The 22,691-nt window shown below is 45.6% G+C and overlaps 1 protein-coding gene across 1 annotated transcript in view; it reads right to left on the bottom strand.

Annotated features, from left to right (window-relative positions):
• Positions 1 to 4,803: 4,803 nt before the first annotated feature.
• Positions 4,804 to 22,691, bottom strand: part of LOC129828572 (calcineurin subunit B type 1-like) — a 44,131-nt gene continuing 26,243 nt past the window's right edge. Inside the window, exons 3-6 of the mRNA XM_055889618.1 lie at positions 14,760 to 14,936; positions 10,946 to 11,005; positions 9,070 to 9,254; positions 4,804 to 5,632 (exon numbers count right to left, since the gene is read on the bottom strand). Of these exons, the coding sequence (XP_055745593.1) occupies positions 5,585 to 5,632; positions 9,070 to 9,254; positions 10,946 to 11,005; positions 14,760 to 14,936 (470 nt within the window). The 3' untranslated portion in view covers positions 4,804 to 5,584. The remainder of the gene's footprint in view (positions 5,633 to 9,069; positions 9,255 to 10,945; positions 11,006 to 14,759; positions 14,937 to 22,691) is intronic.

The raw sequence follows: 22,691 nt of genomic DNA, 5'->3' as shown, positions 1-22,691 counted from the left end.
ACACACCAGGGAAACAGAACCCCCACTACACACCAGGGAAACCAACCCCCCACTACACACCAGGGAAACCAACCCCCCACTACACACCAGGGAAATAGAACCCCCCACTACACACCAGGGAAACAGAACCCCCCACTACACACCAGGGAAACAGAACCCCCCACTACACACCAGGGAAACAGAACCCCCCACTACACACACCAGGGAAACAGAACCCCCCACTACACACCAGGGAAACAGAACCCCCACTACACACCAGGGAAACAGAACCCCCCACTACACACCAGGGAAACAGAACCCCCCACTACACACCAGGGAAACAGAACCCCCCACTACACACCAGGGAAACAGAACCCCCACACTACACACCAGGGAAACAGAACCCCCACTACACACCAGGGAAACAGAACCCCCACCACACACCAGGGAAACAGAACCCCCACTACACACCAGGGAAACAGAACCCCCCACTACACACCAGGGAAACAGAACCCCCCACTACACACCAGGGAAACAGAACCCTCCACTACACACCAGGGAAACAGAACCCCCACTACACACCAGGGAAACAGAACCCCCCACTACACACCAGGGAAACAGAACCCCCCACTACACACCAGGGAAACAGAAACCCCCACTACACACCAGGGAAACAGAACCCCCACTACACACCAGGGAAACCAACCCCACACTACACACCAGGGAAACCAACCCCCCACTACACACCAGGGAAACAGAACCCCTCACTACACACCAGGGAAACAGAACCCCCACTACACACCAGGGAAACAGAACCCCCACTACACACCAGGGAAACAGAACCCCCACTACACACCAGGGAAACAGAACCCCCACTACACACCAGGGAAACAGAACCCCCCACTACACACCAGGGAAACAGAACCCCCACTACACACCAGGGAAACAGAACCCCCACTACACACCAGGGAAACAGAAACCCCCACTACACACCAGGGAAACAGAAACCCCCAATACACACCAGGGAAACAGAACCCCCACTACACACCAGGGAAACCAACCCCCCACTACACACCAGGGAAACCAACCCCCCACTACACACCAGGGAAACAGAACCCCCCACTACACACCAGGGAAACAGAGGCCCCACCACACACCAGGGAAACAGAACCCCCACTACACACCAGGGAAACCAACCCCCCACTACACACCAGGGAAACAGAACCCCCACTACACACCAGGGAAACAGAACCCCCACTACACACCAGGGAAACAGAACCCCCCACTACACCAGGGAAACAGAACCCCCACTACACCAGGGAAACAGAACCCCCACTACACACCAGGGAAACAGAACCCCCACTACACACCAGGGAAACAGAACCTCCACTATACACCAGGGAAACAGAACCCCCACTACACACCAGGGAAACAGAACCCCCACTACACACCAGGGAAACAGAGCCCCCACTACACACACCAGAGAAACCAACCCCACACTACACACCAGGGAAACAGAACCCCCACTACACACCAGGGAAACAGAACCCCCACTACACACCAGGGAAACAGAGCCCCCACTACACACCAGGGAGACAGAACCCCCACTACACACCAGGGAAACAGAACCCCCACTACACACCAGGGAAACAGAACCCCCCACTACACACCAGGGAAACAGAACCCCCACTACAAACCAGGGAAACAGAACCCCCACTACACACAACAGAACCCCCCCCCCCTCCACACACCAGGGAAACAAAGTGATCACACAAAGCCAATACTTACAATGTTTCAAAGTGTATTTATTTGCTATTGTCATACAGTATCACGTTTCCAACAGTCTCACAGCATCAGATGCAGCATGCAGAGAAAGGGGAAAAGTACATCTCAAACTTAAACCATTTTCAGTTTCCACATACTGAAGAAGAAAAAAAAACTGTCTCCTTCAAAGAAAATATAAAAAATAGCAATTACAAAACTAAGGAGCAGTCTGGACTATAAGGACAACAGAACAGAAAGATGGAACTGTATTTAATAAATACATATATACAAAACCAACATCATATCTCCCTGTGAAAGCTGAGTACACTGTTTAGCAGTTGACATAGGAACAGACCTTTTTACTGGGAAAAATAAGAATCGTCTCGTTGATCTGGGAGGAAAATACTAAACAATTAAATAGTTCCGTTTGTTAGGATTCCTGCTCATAATGTGTACATTTACCAATGTTTGGCAACATCCATATTGAAACCCACCAGTAGATGATTAAATATCATAATGACTAACATCACAATTCATGTGTTAACAAGATGATTATTTAAATGGGTCATCTACATGCACAACCAAAATCATGCAAGCAAAATGGGAGGCATTTTGACCAGTCCTATGAGCCCTGGTCAAAAGTAGTGCACTACATAGGGGATAGGGTGCCATTTGATACACATCCAATGACTCTCCAACTCAATGTTTGTCACTAAAATCATTGGTGTCCAAACCCAGCTATCAGGTCACTCAACGCCAACCCGACACCAAATCCCTGGTGTCCAAACCCAGCTATCAGGTCACTCAAAGCCAACCCGACACCAAATCACAGGTGTCCAAACCCAGGAAATCAGGTCACTCAAAGCCAACCCGACACCAAATCACAGGTGTCCAAACCCAGCTATCAGGTCACTCAAAGCCAACCGGACACCAAATCACTGGTGTCCAAACCCAGGAAATCAGGTCACCAAAAGCCAACCCGACACACCAGTTTTTTATTATTATTTTTTTGCCAGGGATGCCCACCTCCCTTTAAATACAGTAGTTTGGTAATGCTTGTGTTAATCTCCCTGCTTTGAATACCACAGAGGAAGAGGAACGATGAGGCGTTCGTGATAGGACAAAAGTGGTGAAAGAAGAAACATGAAAATATACACCATCCCATTTGCACATTGATTACGCCAACATGTCGAGTAACTCCGTTGTTACATTAGAAAGAACCCTGTAGTGTAACAGCACATTTCAGGAGGGCTTTGACATCTAACTAAGCAAACAATGACCTCATCTAGTATACACAGAGTGGACAAAACATTAAGAACACCTGCTCTATCCATGACATAGACTGACCAGGTAAATCCAGGTGAAAGATATGATCCCTTATTGAAGTCAATTATTAAATCTACTTCCGAGTGGCGCAGCGGTCTAATGCACTGCATCTCAGTGCCAGAGGCATCACTACAGACCCGGGTTCGATCCCGGGCTGTATCATAACCGGCTGTGATCGAGTCCCATAGGGCGGTGCACAATTGGCCGCAGTGTCGTCCGGGTTAGGGGAGGGTTCGGCCCGGGGTAGGCCGTCATTGTAAAATAAGAATTTGTTCTTAACTGACTTGCCTAGTTAAATAAACATTTAATTAAAAATCAGTATAGATAAAGTGGAGGTTAAAGAAAGGTTTTTAAGCCTCGACACAATTGAGACATGGATTGTGTATGTGTGCCATTCAGATGGTGAATGGGCAAGACAACATATTTAACTGTCATGGAACGGGGTTTGTTAGTAGGTGCCAGACGCACCAGTTTGTACCAAGAACTGCAACGCTGCTGGGTATTTTCCATGCTCAACAGTTTCCCGTGTGTATCAAGAATGGTCCACCAGCCAAAACGACATCCAGCCAACTTGACACAACTGTTGCAAGTATTGGAGTCAACATGGACCAGCATCCCTGTGGAACGCTTTTCGACACCTTGGAGAGTCCATTCCCCAACGAATTGAGGCTGTGCTGAGGGCTAAAGGGGGTGCAACTCAATATTAGGAAGGTGTTCTTAATGTTTTGTACACTCAATGTATATTGGTTACAAAACTAACAATGCGTCCTACAGGGCATTGAAGGGCATTCTAGAGCGTGCATTATTTCCCCTATAACACACAGTATATCAGCACGGTAGAATTCAATGGCTATAGTTCATTCGTACATGTTCTATGTTTAAGCTGTTTTTGAAAACAAAAGTCTAATTGAAAACGGCATTGTTGAATTAGATGTTAATTATAGCAAGTCTGTTTGTTTGGTTACCATGGCAACTTTCTAGTTACTTTGCAAATGAACACATTTCTAGCGGCAAATGTGTTCAATTATAGCCGTGGTATAAAAGCGATACTCAACTCAGGTTCTCCGGGAAATAATGACTCATTCACTCAGCTAGCGCGTCGTGGAAGGCGCATTATTTTCCATAGAACGTATAGCCTCTTGTTGATTATCTCTTACATGATGTCTCAATAACACACTGACATTTACAATCTATGTCGAGAATTGTTCATCTCGATGTCATAGGGTCAGGATATTTCTCCAAACTTCAGTTCAAAATGTAATACAATAGATATACATAGATGCGCTCCGTGATTTGAAGAGAGATTCTTCAATTTGAGTGATGCGCTCTAGGCCACTTTATTCAAGGTGCAACTGAAACGTGACTATTCCCCCCAAAAAACGAAAGACACACACACAGGTTGGAGCAGGGCCCGTGGAGCAGTTGTTGAACGGGGTTAAGTGCCTTGCTCAAGGTCACAACGGCAGGCAATGGCATCTAGGATTTGACACCAACAACCATCTCGTTGCCTGCTCACTTCCCATCCGATTTTCCCCCATCAGACCTCGCGAATTCATAACGGGCAACCCCCCTGGTTGCTGTCTAACCTCTAACTGCCAGGCTACCTGTTACTTTGCATTGGGGGACTGTTATGTGGACCGATACAGACTGTTCAACTTAAAAACTTGTAATCAAAGTCAAATCCACTTTCTTGGCATCTATCTCTACTTGACATTTTGTTCCCCCCCCCCCCCCCCCCCCCAGAAAGTCTGACAAGAAACAGAATAATAATTTCCAACAATATAAGTAACTATAAATAAAACACTCTATCACTCATGTTACATTAACATTATGTTGTATGTTTCATCACAACTTGCTCAAGAGGATGGAAATGGAACACAAGAAATGGCTGTTTATTTGTGAAAATAAAAATGTGCATCTAACCATCGTGTGATGCTGTAGCGGAGCGCTTGACGTGTTACACGCTGGTCATCCATCACTGACAGCGACGGTGGACAGTTCATAATAACAATATCATCTTGTTTCTGGATATGTCCTGGTTGGCACTTCACATCCTACTTTTTTCAATTGGAACTGATATCAAAGTATTTTATTTAATGTAACACCTCAGATAACGACACATTTAACCACGAGAGAGCCATTATAGATATACATGTGTATTAAAAAAAAAAAAAAAAGAGACCGTAACGAAAATAAATAGAAAAAAAGAAAAAAGAAAAAAGTTAACTAAATATAAACAAGCAAACCTTTCTGCCCTCCCTCCTCCATTGAACTGTGATGCTCTTTACAAACAAGAATATCTGTCTTTCTTCGGGTTATTGAGAGGATCGGAGTTCAATAACACTTAAAAGTTGGCTTCACGAGGCCCGTGGTTTCTTAAGAAAAAAAGTGCTTCAAGGAGAGAGAGAATACTTCCATTGAAATACACAGAGAGCATTTGTCAGATGTCTTGAGCAGATCTTCAGAGACAGACGGAGAAGAAAGCGAGGGGGGGGAGAGGAGCGGAGGGACGGGCTCACACGTCCACCACCATCTTTTTGTGTATGTCAAGGCCACCCACCACCTAGGAGAAAAGAGGAGGAACACAAGTATTGAGTTAGAATTATTATTCTAGTTCTAATTCCAATTCTAGTTCGAATTCTAATTCTAATTCTAGTTCCAATTCTAGTTCCAATTCTAGTTCGAATTCCAATTCCAATTCTAATTCCAAAAGCAGGTTGGAACAGATTGATTCTTAATGCTGTTGGCTACATTTGTGAACTTCAAAATCATGCAACATGGTTCTACCTAAGAGAGACAACTCACTACTGAATATCTACTGTATGCTGTTAACCCCTTAATACTAGTATAACTACTGTTTACTGTTAATACTAGTATAACTACTGTATGCTGTTAACCCCTTAATACTAGTATAACTACTGTTTACTGTTAATACTAGTATAACTACTGTATGCTGTTAACCCCTTGTCTTGTTCTTTAATACTGTCCTGCACTCTCAGCTATTTTTATGAATGAGTCTCTTCAAATGAAGTCACACAATCCCTCCACAACAACCTGCTCCAGCTCAAACCAATCATAACCGTGGTCCAACCAGCTCAAACCAATTATAGCCATGGTCCAACCAGCTCAAACCAATTATAACCATGGTCCAACCAGCTCAAACCAATTATAGCCATGGTCCAACCAGCTCAAACCAGCTCAAACCAATCATAACCATGGCCCAACCAGCTCAAACCAGCTCAAACCAATTATAGCCATGGTCCAACCAGCTCAAACCAATTATAACCGTGGTCCAACCAGCTCAAACCAATTATAACCGTGGTCCAACCAGCTCTAACCAATCATAACCATGGTCCAACCAGCTCAAACCAATTATAACCGTGGTCCAACCAGCTCTAACCAATTATAACCGTGGTCCAACCAGCTCAAACCAATTATAGCCATGGTCCAACCAGCTCAAACCAATTATAGCCATGGTCCAACCAGCTCAAACCAATTATAACCATGGTCCAACCAGCTCAAACCAATTATAACCGTGGTCCAACCAGCTCAAACCAATCATAACCGTGGTCCAACCAGCTCAAACCAATTATAGCCATGGTCCAACCAGCTCAAACCAATTATAGCCATGGTCCAACCAGCTCAAACCAATTATAACCGTGGTCCAACCAGCTCAAACCAATTATAACCATGGTCCAACCAGCTCAAACCAATTATAACCATGGTCCAACCAGCTCAAACCAATTATAACCGTGGTCCAACCAGCTCAAACCAATTATAACCATGGTCCAACCAGCTCAAACCAATTATAACCGTGGTCCAACCAGCTCAAACCAATTATAACTCTGGTCCAACCAGCACAAACCAATTATAACCGTGGTCCAACCAGCTCAAACCAATTATAACCATGGTCCAACCAGCTCAAACCAATTATAACCATGGTCCAACCAGCTCAAACCAATTATAACCATGGTCCAACCAGCTCAAACCAATTATAACCATGGTCCAACCAGCTCAAACCAATTATAACCATGGTCCAACCAGCTCAAACCAAAAATAATACTCACACAAGGACAGAGCATTTTAGTTGAAGGCTTTAGAGAAACGTGCCAAATATGGCTCATTCAGGAGAGTGAAACAGAATACAGAACTTTCAGATAGAAACTGGCTCGAGTCATGTCATCTCTATACATAGCATTTCTAATGTTACACTAAATACGTTTTTTCCCCCTCGTCAATCGACACACAATACCCCATAATGACAAAGCAAAAACAGGTTTTTACAAATGTTTGCTCATTTAGAAAAAATATCACAATTACATAAGGATTCAGACCCTTTAATCAGGACTTTGTTGAAGCACCTTTGGCAGTGATTACAGCCTCGAGTCTTCTTGGGTATGACGCTACAAGCTCGGCACACCTGTATTTGGGGAGTTTCTCCCATTCTTCTCTGCAGATCCTCTAAAGCTCTGTCAGGTTGGATGGGGCGTGTTGCTGCATAGCCATTTTCAGGTCTCTCCAGAGATGTTCGATCGGGTTCAAGTCTGGGCTCCGGCTCAGACACTCAAGGACATTCAGAGACTTGTCCTGAAGCCACTCCTGCATTGTCCTGGCTGTGTGCTTAGGGTCGTTGTCCTGCTGGAAGGTGAACCTTCGCCCCAGTCTGAGCTTCTGCGCGCTCTGGAGCAGGTTTTGATCAAGGATGTCGCTGTACTTTTCCCTGTTCATCTTTGCCTCGATCCTGACTAGTCTCCCAGTCCCTGCTGCTGAAAAACATCCCCACAGGATGATGCTGCCACCACCTTGCTTCACCGTAGGGATGGTGCCAGGTTTCCTCCAGACATGACGCTTGGCATTCAGGCCAAAGAGTTCAATCTTGGTTTCATCAGACAAGAGAATCTTGTTTCTCATGGTCTGAGAGTCTTTAGATGCCTTTTGGCAAACTCCAAGCGGGCTGTCATGTGCATTTTACTGAGGAGTGGCATCATTCTTTCTGGTCACTCTACCATTAAGGTCTGATTGGTGGAGTTCTGCAGAGACGGTTGTCCTTCTGGAAGGTTCTCCCATCTCCACAGAAGAACTCTGGAGCTCTGTCAGAGTGACCATCAGGTTCCTGGTCACCTCCCTGACCAAGGCCCTTCTCCCCTGATTGCTCAGTTTGGCCAGGTGGCCAGCTCTAGGAAGAGTCTTGGTGGTTCCAAACTTCTTCCATTTAAGAAAAATGGAGTCCACTGTGTTCTTGGGGACCTTCAATGCTGCAGACATTTTTTGGTAACCTTCCCCAGATCTGTTCCTTGACACAATCCTGTCTCGGAGCTCTACGGACCATTTCTTCGACCTCAAGGCTTGGTTTTTGCTCTGACATGCACTGTCAACTGTGGGACCTTATATAGACAGGTGTGTGCCTTTCCAAATCATGTCCAATCAATTGAATTTACCACAGGTGGACTCCAATCAAGTTGTAGAAACATCTCAAGGATGATCAATGGAAACAGGATGAACCTGAGCTCAATTTCGAGTCTCATAGTCTCATAAATTTTGCCATTATGGGGTATTGTGTGTAGATTGCAGAGGATTTTATTTATTTAATCCATTTTAGAATAAGGCTGTAACGTAACAAAAATGTGGAAAAAAGTTAAGGGATCGGGAAATACTTTCAGAATGCACTGTAAAAAAGGATGATCCATGACTAGAATACAGTATTTACAAATGAAGTGGGTAAAATAGTATGTAAACATTGAAGTGACCAGTGTCCAATGTCTCTATATACATTGGGGCAGCAATCTCTAAGGTGCAACCATAGCAACCCTCCAGAACTTGAGTTACAACCCCGCCCCCAAATAGGGTTGCACAGTTCTGGAACATTTCCTCGTGCTCTATCCCTGCATGTTCCTTCCAGACACCAGGTATCCTCCAACCAGGGAACTTTGGAAAAATGTCAAGAGATTTTCTTTAACCGCCCCGACACAGTTCCCCCGGACATTAAGACCTCAGACTTACTAAGCAGAACTCTTCGAAGGATATCCTGCCGTCTCCGTCCTTGTCTGCGTTGATGATGGTCTTGTCCACGATCTGCTGGAGCTGAGTGTCCTTCAGGTTGTTTCCAACCATCATCTTCAGCACCTGGAAGAGCTCCCCGTTGGAGATGTAGCCATCCTTGTCCATGTCGTAGATCCGGAAGGCGACTGGAGGGGAGGAGATGGGGAGGTAGAGGGAGGGGTGGAGAGGGGTGGAGAGGGAGGGGTGGAGAGGGAGGGAGAGGGAGGGAGAGGGAGGGAGAGGGGTGGAGATGGAGGGGTGGAGAGAGAGAGACAGGGGTGGAGAGGGAGGGGTGGAAAGGGAGGGAGAGGGGTGGAGAGGGAGGGGTGGAGAGGGAGGGAGAGATGGAAAGGGAGGAATGGGTAGGGAGGGAGGGGTGGAGAGGGAGGGAGAGATGGAGAGGGAGGGATGGAGAGGGAGGGGGAGGGGTGGAGAGGGAGGGGTGGAGAGGGAGAGACAGGGGTGGAGAGGGAGGGGTGGAAAGGGAGGGAGAGGGGTGGAGAGGGAGGGGTGGAGAGGGAGGGAGAGATGGAGAGGGAGGGATGGAGAGGGAGGGGGAGGGGTGGAGAGGGAGGGGTGGAGAGGGAGAGACAGGGGTGGAGAGGGAGGGGTGGAAAGGGAGGGAGAGGGGTGGAGAGAGAGGGGTGGAGGGGGGAGGGGGAGGGGTGGAGAGGGAGGGAGAGGGGTGGAGAGGGAGGGGTGGAGAGGGAGGGAGAGATGGAGAGGGAGGGATGGAGAGGGAGGGGGAGGGGTGGAGAGGGATGGGTGGAGAGGGAGAGACAGGGGTGGAGAGGGAGGGGTGTAGAGGGAGAGACAGGGGTGGAGAGGGAGGAGTGGAGAGGGAGGGAGTAGAGGGATCAGGGTCATGGAGGGAGAGGGGGTGGGAGAGGGGTAGAGGGAAAGGGGTCAGGGAGGGAGAGGGGGTGGGAGAGGGGTAGAGGGAAAGGGGTCAGGGAGGGAGAGGGGGTGGGAGAGGGGTAGAGGGAAAGGGGTCAGGGAGGGCGAAGGGGGTGGGAGAGGGGTAGAGGGAAAGGGGTCAGGGAGGGAGAGGGGGTGGGAGAGGGGTAGAGGGAAAGGGGTCAGGGAGGGCGAAGGGGGTGGGAGAGGGGTAGAGGGAAAGGGGTCAGGGAGGGTGAAGGGAGTGGGAGAGGGGTAGAGGGAAAGGGGTCAGGGAGGGAGAGGGGGTGGGAGAGGGGTAGAGGGAAAGGGGTCAGGGAGGGTGAAGGGAGTGGGAGAGGGGTAGAGGGAAAGGGGTCAGGGAGGGAGAGGGGGTGGGAGAGAGTAGAGGGAAAGGGGTCAGGGAGGGTGAAGGGAGTGGGAGAGGGGTAGAGGGAAAGGGGTCAGGGAGGGAGAGGGGGTGGGAGAGGGGTAGAGGGAAAGGGGTCAGGGAGGGAGAGGGGGTGGCGGAGGGAGAAAGAGGTGGAGGGGGGAGAATGCAGGAATGTGTGTGTAAATAGACAACAATGGTTTGAACACAGAGTTTTGGTTTGGTGTTTTGGAGAATGCGTCATCATTAATGCCATCAGGCATTCTGTTTCTACTGTGGCGACTGGAGGAGGGGACGGAAGCAGGAACGTGTGTAAATACAGAATAAACAACCACATAGCTCTTTGGTTTTGTCTTTGTAGTACACATCGTTTTAACTTTGTATGGTGAAACGGTGTGTAGATGGAGAGGAAGTAGTGTAGATGGAGAGGAAGTAGTGTAGATGGAGAGGAAGTAGTGTAGATGGAGAGGAAGTAGTGTAGATGGAGAGGAAGTAGTGTAGATGGAGAGGAAGTAGTGGAGATGGAGAGGAAGTAGTGGAGATGGAGAGGAAGTAGATTTGTCTACTTACACCGAAGCTTTGACTCCTTGTCCCCCTTGACACTGAACTGTGAGACTCCCTCGATGAATTCTGATGGGGGGGTAGAGATGGTTTAGAGTCAGACTTTATATGACTGCTTGTATGCAGCCTATGCTCGACTTTTTAAATGGACTATGGGAGTGATCACATGCAAATGCAGTACTTTATGCATGCATAAGTCTAATGAACATCTCTCTTTGTAAACACCACAGCAGACTACTACTTGGGGCTAAGTTCAATCCCATCGCACCTTTTCGGGCTGTGCATCTTTTAGAACGCAGCATGTGTCGGATCAATCGCAAATTACCTTTAAACATCAATCAACGCTATATAACGTGGATCTTCAGTGGTCCGGATTGAATCTGGGCCTAAGGTGATCTAGTTGTGACTGTCCTGTGTTCAGGTGATCTAGTTGTGACTGTCCTGTGTTCAGGTGATCTAGTTGTGACTGTCCTGTGTTTAGGTGATCTAGTTGTGACTGTCCTGTGTTCAGGTGATCTAGTTGTGACTGTCCTGTGTTCAGGTGATCTAGTTGTGACTGTCCTGTGTTTAGGTGATCTAGTTGTGACTGTCCTGTGTTCAGGTGATCTAGTTGTGACTGTCCTGTGTTTAGGTGATCTAGTTGTGACTGTCCTGTGTTTAGGTGATCTAGTTGTGACTGTCCTGTGTTTAGGTGATCTAGTTGTGACTGTCCTGTGTTTAGGTGATCTAGTTGTGACTGTCCTGTGTTCAGGTGATCTAGTTGTGACTGTCCTGTGTTCAGGTGATCTAGTTGTGACTGTCTTGTTTTCAGGTGATCTAGTTGTGACTGTCCTGTGTTCAGGTGATCTAGTTGTGACTGTCTTGTTTTCAGGTGATCTAGTTGTGACTGTCTTTGTGTTCAGGTGATCTAGTTGTGACTGTCTTTGTGTTCAGGTGATCTAGTTGTGACTGTCTTTGTGTTCAGGTGATCTAGTTGTGACTGTTAAAGAGCAGCTGGAGGCCATGGAAGGAGTGTTGTATGGCGTTGAAGCTCGTTTGGAGGTTTGTTAACACAGTGTCCAAAGAAGGGCCAGATGTATACAGAATGGTGTCGTCTGCATAGAGGTGATTGACAGAGTCGAAAGCCTTGGGCAGGTCGATGAAGACGGTTGCACAGTACTGTCTTTTATCGATGGCGGTTATGATATCGTTTAGGACCTTGAGCGTGGCTGAGGTGCACCCGTGACCAGCTCAGAAACCAGATTGCATAGCGGAGAAACTACGGTGGGATTCGAAATGGATGGTGATCTGTTTGTTCACTTGGATTTTTAGAAAGACAGGGAAGGATGGATATAGGTCTGTAACAGTTTGGGTCTAGAGTGTCTCCCCCTTTGAAGAGGGGAATGACTGCGGCCGCCTTCCAATCTTTAGGAATCTCAGACGATACGAAAGAGTGGTTGAACAGACTAGTAATAGAGGTAGCAACAATGGCGGAGGATAATTTTAGGAAGAGAGGGTCCAGATTGTCTAGCCCAGCTGATTTGTGTGTTCCAATTGCACGGTGTGTTAGCTAATCCAAGTTTATAATTTTAAAAGGCTAATTGATTAACTGATTAAAGAAGCAATAAAACTGGCCTTCTTTAGATTAGTTGAGTATTTGGAGAATCAGCATTTGTGGGTTCGATTAAGCTCAAAATGGCCAGAAACAAAGAATTTTCTTCTGAAACTCTATTCTTGTTCTGAGAAATGATGGCTATTCCATGCGAGAAATTGCCAAGAAACTGAAGATCTCATACAACGCTTTGTACTACTTCCTTCACAGAACAGCGCAAACTGGCTCTAACCAGAATAGAAAGAGGAGTGGGAGGCCCCGGGGCACAACTGAGCAAGAGGACAAGTACATTATAGTGTCTAGATTGAGAAACAGATACCTCACAAGTCCTCAACTGGCAGCTTCATTAAATAGTACCCGCAAAACACCAGTCTCAACGTCAACAGTGAATGCTGGCCTTCTAGGCGGAGATGCTGGCCTTCTAGACAGAGTTGCAAAGCCATGTCTCAGACTGGCCAATAAAAAGAAAAGATTAAGATAGACAAAAAACACAGACACTGGACAGAGAAAGATTGGAAAAAAGTGCTATGGACAGACGAATCTTGAGGTGTTCGGATCACAAAGAAAAAAATAAATAATAATAATTTATTTACATAACTATTCAGACACTTTGCTATTAGACTCGAAATTGATCTCAGGTGCATCCTGTTTCCATTGATAGTCCTTGAGATGTTTCTACAACTTGATTGGAGTCCACCTGTGGTAAATTAAATTGATAGGATATGATTTGGAAAGGCACACACCTGTCTATATGAGGTCCCACAGTTGACAGAGCATGTCAGAGCAAAAACCAAGCCTTGAGGTCGAATGAATTGTCAGTAGAGCTCTAAGACAGGATTGTGTCAAGGCACAGATCTGGGGAAGGTTACTAAAAAATGTCTGCAGCATTGAAGGTCCCCAAGAACACAGTGGCCTCCATCGTTCTTAAATGGAAGACGTTTGGAACCACCAAGACTCTTCCTAGAGCTAGCCGCCCGGCCAAACTGAGTAATCGGGGGAGAAGGGCCTTGGTCAGGGAGGTGACCAAGAACCCGATAGTCACTCTGACAGAGCTCCAGAGTTCCTCTGTAGAGATGGGAGAACCTTCCAGAAGGACAACCATCTCCACAGCACTCCACCAATTCATTCTTTATGGTGTGACCAGACGGAAGCCACTCCTCAGTAAAAGGCACAACAGCCCGCTTTGAGTTTTCCAGTTTTCCAGTTTTCCAGTTTTCCAGGCATCTAAAGACTCTCAAACCATGAGAAACAAGATTCTCTGGTCTGATGAAACCAAGATTGAAGTCTTTGGCCTGAATGCCAAGCGTCATGTCTGGAGGAAACCTGGCACCATCCCTACAGTGACGCATGGTGGTGGCAACATCATCCTGTGGGGATGTTTTTCAGCGGCAGGGACTGGGAGACTAGTCAGGATCGAAGGAAAGATGGACAGAGCAAATACCAGAGAGATCCTTGATGAAAACCTGCTCCAGAGTGCTCAGGACTTGAACCCGATCGAACATCTCTGGAGAGACCTGAAAATAACTGTGCAGCGACGCTCCCCATCCAACCTGACAGAGCTTGAGAGGATCTGCAGAGAAGAATGGGAGAAACTCCCCAAATACAGGTGTGCCAAGCTTGTAGCGTCATACCTTGAGGCTGTAAATCACTGCCAAAGGTTCTTCAACAAGGTACTGAGTAAAGGGTCTGAATACTTATGTAAATGTAATATTTCTAAAAAAACAAAACTTGTTTTTGCTTTGTCATTATGGGGTATTGTGTGTAGATTGATGAGGGGAAAAAACGATTTAATCCATTTTAGAATAAGGCTGTAGCGTAACAAAATGTGGAAATGCACTGTACATTCACAGGTTGGAGAGGTTGGAGCAGGGAACTGCCACACCGGGCGCCGTGGATGAGTTGTTGTGGGGGGTTAAGTGCCTTGCTCAAGGGCACAACGGCAGGCAATGACATCTACGATTTGATACCAGCAACTCTACAGTTGGTATCTCATTTCCCTCCAGATTTTCCCCGTCAGACCCAGGATTCGAATTCACAACCTTCCAATTGCTAGCTCACCTCTCAAACCAGCCTATTATATACATATTATTAATATATAATAATATTCTGCCATTTTAGCATTTAAAGTGTGGAGTACTCTGTCTCTAGCCTGGGTGCGTGCCAGTCTGTTCCATATGGAATAGGAAAAAGCACAAACAGATCTGGGACCAGGCTACTCTGGCTCTGGCTTACCCTTGAAGTCCACTTCTCCGTTTCCATCGGTGTCGAAGATGTCGATGACCCTCTGGACCAGCGGGTTCTGCTGGAGTTCTGGCAGGGACATGAACTCCTCCACGCTAAGAGATCCAGAGTTATCTAGGTCCAGTTTCTTAAACCTCTTTCCCAGACGCTTAATCTCATCAGCATCGACTGGAGGAGAGACAGAGAGAGAGAGAGAGAGAGAGAGAGACGGAGAGGGAGAGAGAGAGAGAAAGAGAGAGAGAGACAGAGAGACAGAGACAGAGACAGAGAGAGAGACAGAGAGAGAGAGAGAGAGAGAGAGAGAGAGAGAGAGAGACAGAGAAAGAGACAGAGAGAGAGAGAGAGACACACACAGAGAGAGAGACAGAGAGAGAGAGAGAGAGAGAGAGAGAGAGAGAGAGAGACAGAGAGAGAGAGAGAGAGAGAGAGAGAGAGACAGAGAGAGAGAGAGAGAGAGAGAGAGAGAGAGAGAGACAGAGAGAGAGAGAAAGAGAGAGAGAGACAGAGAGACAGAGACAGAGAGACAGAGACAGAGACAGAGACAGAGACAGAGAGAGAGAGAGAGAGAGAGAGAGAGAGAGAGAGAGAGAGAGAGAGAGACAGAGAGACAGAGAGACAGAGACCAGGCAGTTAGGTAAACATACAGTACACACTGGGAGCGGAGAGGTTCCATTACAGTTAGGTCATTTAACTGGCAGACCCTCTTATCCAGAGGGACTTACATTCAACCAAGGTAGGCAAGAGCAAGACAACCACATATCTCGGTAATTGCAAGTAGAAATTTACTCAATAAACCAGCAATCTGTAAACAGTATCAGCTTACCTAGATCTCCTGGAATATAGACATGCAACACATTAACTCATGCATGTTTAGACACCCAGCAAACCTTGTACCCACATACACAATGACTACTGACTTCCTCCCTACCTACACAGACCTGATGATAGAGGTACATACACAATGACTACTGACTTCCTCCCTACCTACACAGACCTGATGATAGAGGTACATACACAATGACTACTGACTTCCTCCCTACCTACACAGACCTGATGATAGAGGTACATACACAATGACTACTGACTTCCTCCCTACCTACACAGACCTGATGATAGAGGTACATACACAATGACTACTGACTTCCTCCCTACCTACACAGACCTGATGATAGAGGTACATACACAATGACTACTGACTTCCTCCCTACCTACACAGACCTGATGATAGAGGTATGTAGACGAGGACTACTGACTTCCTCCCTACCTACACAGACCTGATGATAGAGGTATGTAGACGAGGACTACTGACTTCCTCCCTACCTACACAGACCTGATACACCAACAGACCTGGTACACCAACAGACCTGATACACCAACAGACCTGATACACCAACAGACCTGGTACACCAACAGACCTGGTACACCAACAGACCTGGTACACCAACAGACCTGATACAGACCTGATACACCAACAGACCTGATACACCAACAGACCTGGTACACCAACAGACCTGGTACACCAACAGACCTGATACAGACCTGATACACCAACAGACCTGATACACCAACAGACCTGGTACACCAACAGACCTGATACACCAACAGACCTGATAAACCAACAGACCTGATACACCAACAGACCTGATACAGACCTGATACACCAACAGACCTGGTACACCAACAGACCTGATACAGACCTGATACACCAACAGACCTGATACAGACCTGATACACCAACAGACCTGATACAGACCTGATACACCAACAGACCTGATACACCAACAGACCTGATACAGACCTGATACACCAACAGACCTGGTACACCAACAGACCTGATACAGACCTGATACACCAACAGACCTGGTACACCAACAGACCTGATACAGACCTGATACACCAACAGACCTGATACAGACCTGGTACACCAACAGACCTGATACAGACCTGATACACCAACAGACCTGATACAGACCTGATACACCAACAGACCTGGTACACCAACAGACCTGATACAGACCTGATACACCAACAGACCTGGTACAGACCTGATACACCAACAGACCTGATACACCAACAGACCTGATACAGACCTGATACACCAACAGACCTGATACAGACCTGATACACCAACAGACCTGATACAGACCTGATACACCAACAGACCTGATACAGACCTGATACACCAACAGACCTGATACAGACCTGATACACCAACAGACCTGATACAGACCTGGTACACCAACAGACCTGATACACCAACAGACCTGATACACCAACAGACCTGGTACACCAACAGACCTGGTACAGACCTGGTACACCAACAGACCTGGTACAGACCTGATACACCAACAGACCTGATACACCAACAGACCTGGTACACCAACAGACCTGGTACAGACCTGATACACCAACAGACCTGATACACCAACAGACCTGGTACACCAACAGACCTGATACAGACCTGATACACCAACAGACCTGATACACCAACAGACCTGATACACCAACAGACCTGATACAGACCTGATACACCAACAGACCTGATACACCAACAGACCTGATACACCAACAGACCTGATACAGACCTGATACACCAACAGACCTGATACAGACCTGATACACCAACAGACCTGATACAGACCTGATACACCAACAGACCTGATACAGACCTGATACACCAACAGACCTGATACAGACCTGATACACCAACAGACCTGATACAGACCTGATACACCAACAGACCTGGTACACCAACAGACCTGGTACACCAACAGACCTGGTACACCAACAGACCTGGTACACCAACAGACCTGATACACCAACAGACCTGGTACACCAACAGACCTGATACACCAACAGACCTGGTACAGACCTGGTACACCAACAGACCTGATACACCAACAGACCTGGTACACCAACAGACCTGATACACCAACAGACCTGGTACAGACCCGGTACACCAACAGACCTGATACACCAACAGACCTAAGCCCTGTAATAACATAGATACTAACTACAATATAAGCTTATTCAGACACACCATGATAACGTGACCCAGTATACTGACCCCCCCCCCCCCCCCCCCCCCCCCCTAAATGAGAAGAAGGAAGTAAAGCAGTGGAACTGGCTTTGAGGTCTAGATTTGAGGACCCAAAGCGATACCTTGTTACTCCATACTTAAAATGTCTTCTCTAAACCATTTGTGTGTTTGACTCTGGCTCATACCACTATGGCTGCATTAACACAGGCAGACAGACCAATTATAATATTTATTTCCCCACTAATTGGTCTTTTGACCAATCACATCAGATCTTTTCACAACAGATCTTTTACAGAGCTGATCTGATCAGTCAAAATACCAATTAGTGAAAACAAAGATCAGAGTTGAGCTGCCTGTCTAAACACAGCCTTATGAGGTGTCATAACTCAAGAGCTATCAGAACAGACATAGCTGTACACACTAGAGGTCGACCGATTATGATTTTTCAACGCCGATACCGATACCGATTATCGGAGGACCAAAAAAAGACGATACCGATTAATCTGACGATTTTTTTGTTTTTTGTTGTGGTTGTAATAATGACAATTACAACAATACTGAATGAACACTTATTTTAACTTAATATAATACATCAATAAAATCAATTTAGCCTCAAATAAATAATGAAACATGTTCAATTTGGTTTAAATAATGCAAAAACAAAGTGTTGGAGAAGAAAGTAAAAGTGCAATATGTGCCATGTAAGAAAGCTAACGTTTAAAACCTGTTGAGGCTGGGGGCGCTGTTGTCACTATTTATGCTAATCGTGTAATTTTTGAAACGGCTTCCCACAAAATTCTTGATCGTACAATATGCATATTATTATTATTATTGGATAGAAAACAGTCTATAGTTTCTATAGGAGTTGAAATTTTGTCTCTAAGTGGAACAGAACCCATTCTACAGCAATTTCCCTGACATGGAGTCAGATTTCAGAAATGTTGGCCCCTGATCTGGAGTCAGTTAAAAGGCCACTGTTATTGCTATGAGTATACGGACACTGCTTACGTCTTCCCCTGGATGCCTTTACGTGATGACGATTTGAATGGGGTCGATTGCGCGTTCACAGGCACTATAAATTAAAAAACCCTGTAGCTAGCAAGTCTTTTCTTGGTGCGTCATGCGCGTGGAGGACACCGACCCGCACCTGTTCCAAGCATTAGTGTTGGGAGTAATCTTTCTCCGGTCATGTTAAGACTCGTTATAGGAGTTAAAAACATCATAAGGTAGTTAATTTAAAGCGTTTTATAGCAATTTATATCCGTTTAGTGCGATTTTGGGACATTTATTTCTGAAACGATGTGAATCGCTGGGCACGCTTCCAGTTCATCCCGAACGCATTTGGCATTTCCACATGGCAAGAGGACAGCTTTCCACCAAAAGACGATTAGACCCAAGAAAGGATCCTTTGCCCAAGATACTGATGGAAGAACAGCTCAAAGTAGGACATTTTTATTATGATAAATCGTGTTTCTGTCGAAAAATGTTAGTGGCTTAGGACGCCATGTTTTTTGACGTAGCTTCGCTTGGCGCAAACTGTATTGAAAAGTAAGGATAATTAAAAAAATGTAAATCCGCGATTGTATTAAGAATTAAATTGTCTATCAATCGCTGTCCACCCTATATTTTTTAGTCACGTTTATGAGTATTTATGTATAAGAGTAGATCACTGTCTAATATGGCGCACCAACATTTTCTCACCAGCTGGGCTACTTTTGTCATTGTGTAACCATGATTTTGGTGGCTAAATATGCACATTTTCGAACAAACTGTATATGCATGTTGTAATGTGATGTTACAGGGGTGTCATCTGAAGAATTCTGAGAAGGTTAGTGAAAAAATAATATATTTTGGCGATGTTTACGTTATCGCTCACTTTGGCTAGAATTAATGCTGGGGTAATGTTTGCACATGTGCTATGCTAATATAACGATTTATTGTGTTTTCGCTGTAAGACACTTAGAAAATCTGAAATATTGTCTGTATTCACAGGATCTGTGTCTTTCGATTAGTGTATGCTGTGTATTTTTACGAAATGTTTGATGATTAGTATTAGGTAAACACGTTGCTCTAAGTAGTTATTCTAGTCCATTTGTGACGGTGGGTGCAATTGTAACCTATGCCATCTACCTGAAATATGCACATTTTTCTAACAAAACCTATCCCATACCATAAATATGTTATCAGACTGTCATCTGATGAGTTTTTTTCTTGGTTAGGGGCTATAAATATCTTAGTTTAGCCGAATTAGTGATAGCTACTGTTGTTGGTGGACAAATAAAAGATGGTGGATTATGCTAATGTGTTTTTAGCTAATAGATTTACATCTTTACATATTGTGTCTTCCCTGTAAAACATTTTAAAAATCGGACATGTTGGCTGGATTCACAAGATCTGTGTCTTTCATTAGCTGTATTGGACTTTAATGTGTGAAAGTTAAATATTTAAAAAAAATATTTTTTTTGAATTTCGCGGCTCTGCCTTTTCAGTGGGGGTGGGGGGGGAGTGCCGCTAGCGGCACCCTCATCCTAGACAGGTTAAGTTCCTTGCTCAGAACATGAGAACATATGAAAGCTGGTGGTTCCTTTTAACATGAGTCTTCAATATTCCCAGGTAAGAAGTTTTAGGTTGTGGTTATTATAGGAATTATAGGACTATTTCTCTCTATACGATTTGTATTTCATATACCTTTTACTATTGGATGTTCTTATAGGCCCTTTAGTATTGCCAGTGTAACAGTATAGCTTCCGTCCCTCTCCTCGCCGCTACCTGGGCTCGAACCAGGAACACATCGACAACAGCCACCCTCGAAGCAGCGTTACCCATGCAGAGCAAGGGGAACAACTACTCCAATTCTCAGAGCGAGTGACGTTTGAAACGCTATTAGCGCGCACCCCGCTAACTAGCTAGCCATTTCACATCGGTTACACCAGCCTCATCTCGGGAGTTGATAGGCTTGAAGTCATAAACAGCTCAATGCTTGAAGCATTGCGAAGAGCTGCTGGCAAAATGCACAAAAGTGCTGTTTGAATGAATGCTTACGAGCCTGCTGGTGCCTACCATCGCTCAGTCAGACAGCTTTATCAAATCATAGACTTAGTTATAACATAATAACACACAGAAATATGAGCCTTAGGTCATTAATATGGTCGAATCCGGAAACTATAATCTCGAAAACAAAACGTTTATTCTTTCAGTGAAATACGGAACCGTTCCTTATTTTATCTAACGGGTGGCATCCATAAGTCTAAATATTCCTGTTACATTGCACAACCTTCAATGTTATGTCATAATTACGTAGAATTCTGGCAAATTAGTTCGCAATAAGCCAGGCAGTCCAAACTGTTGCATTACAGTAACAAGATAAGAAATTAAGATTTCGGGTAGGGAGCTGTAGGGGTACAACTTTTTTGTTAGTGATAATTATTAATTTATTAACATTTTATTTGTCTGATCTGATGTGAATGATGAGCAGTTTGGTAGCAAATTTATTTTATGGTGTGTTTGTGTTTTTGAGAAAATAAACGGTCAGATTTCAAAGTATGTTCCTAGCCTTGAACAGAAGTGACACAATTTCACCTGGTTAATATTGCCTGCTAACCTGGATTTCTTTTCGCTAAATATGCAGGTTTAAAAATATATACTTCTGTGTATTGATTTTAAGAAAAGCATTGATGTATATAGTTAGGTACACGTTGGAGCAATGACAGTCCTTTTTCGCGAATGCGCACCGCATCGATTATATGCAACGCAGGACACGCTAGATAAACTAGTAATGTCATCAACCATGTGTAGTTATAACTAGTGATTATGATTGATTGATTGTTTTTTTATAAGATAAGTTTAATACTAGCTAGCAACTTACCTTGGCTTCTTACTGCATTCGCGTAACAGGCGGGCTCCTCGTGAAGCAGGTGGTTAGAGCTTTGGACTAGTTAACCGTAAGGTTGCAAGATTGAATCCCCCGAGCTGACAAGGTAAAAATCTGTCGTTCTGCCCCTGAACGAGGCAGTTAACCCACCGTTCCTAGGCCGTCATTGTAAATAAGAATGTGTTCTTAACTGACTTGCCTCGTTAAATAAAGGAAAACTTGAAATCGGCCCTAATTAATCGGCCATTCCGATTAATCGGTCGACCTCTAGTACACACAACACGTCCTTAAACGTCCTGTTCAAGGCTAGGTGTCAGAAACACGGTTGAACAGCGCAGCCTGTACTAGGAGCAGAAAACTGGGCTGTTGGTTTTAGTCAGACAACGTGTTTGAGTCCATCAGTATGAGCAAGCGGAACAGAGTTGTGGTCCTCTGTAGCTCAGTTGGTAGAGCACGGGTGCTCAGCGTCGCTAAGATAGTGGGTTCAAGTCCTGCTGGTAGAGCACGGGTGCTCAGCGTCGCTAAGATAGTGGGTTCAAGTCCTGCTGGTAGAGCACGGATGCTAGCGTCGCTAAGATAGCGGGTTCAAGTCCTGCTGGTAGAGCACGGGTGCTAGCGTCGCTAAGATAGCGGGTTCAAGTCCTGCTGGTAGAGCACGGGTGCTAGCGTCGCTAAGATAGCGGGTTCAAGTCCTGCTGGTAGAGCACGGGTGCTAGTTTAACAGTATAACTTTAGTCCGTCCCTTCGCCCCTACACGGGCGCGAACCAGGGACCCTCTGCACACATCAACAACAGTCACCCACGAAACATCGTTACCCATCGCTTCACAAAAGCCGCGGTCCTTGCAGAGCAAGGGGAACCACTACTTCAAGGTCTCCGAGCAAGTGACGTCACCGATTTGAAAAGCTGTTAGCGCGCACCACCGCTAACTAGATAGCCATTTCACATCGGTTACACTAGCGTCGCTAAGATAGTGGGTTAAATTCCTGCTGGTAGAGCATGGGTGCTAGCG

This window comes from Salvelinus fontinalis, chromosome 30 (genome assembly GCF_029448725.1).
Source record: "Salvelinus fontinalis isolate EN_2023a chromosome 30, ASM2944872v1, whole genome shotgun sequence".
In the NCBI taxonomy this organism is placed as follows: Eukaryota; Metazoa; Chordata; class Actinopteri; order Salmoniformes; family Salmonidae; genus Salvelinus; species Salvelinus fontinalis.
Note: the sequence above shows the minus strand (reverse complement) of the source record. Positions and strands in the feature narration are given on the sequence as shown.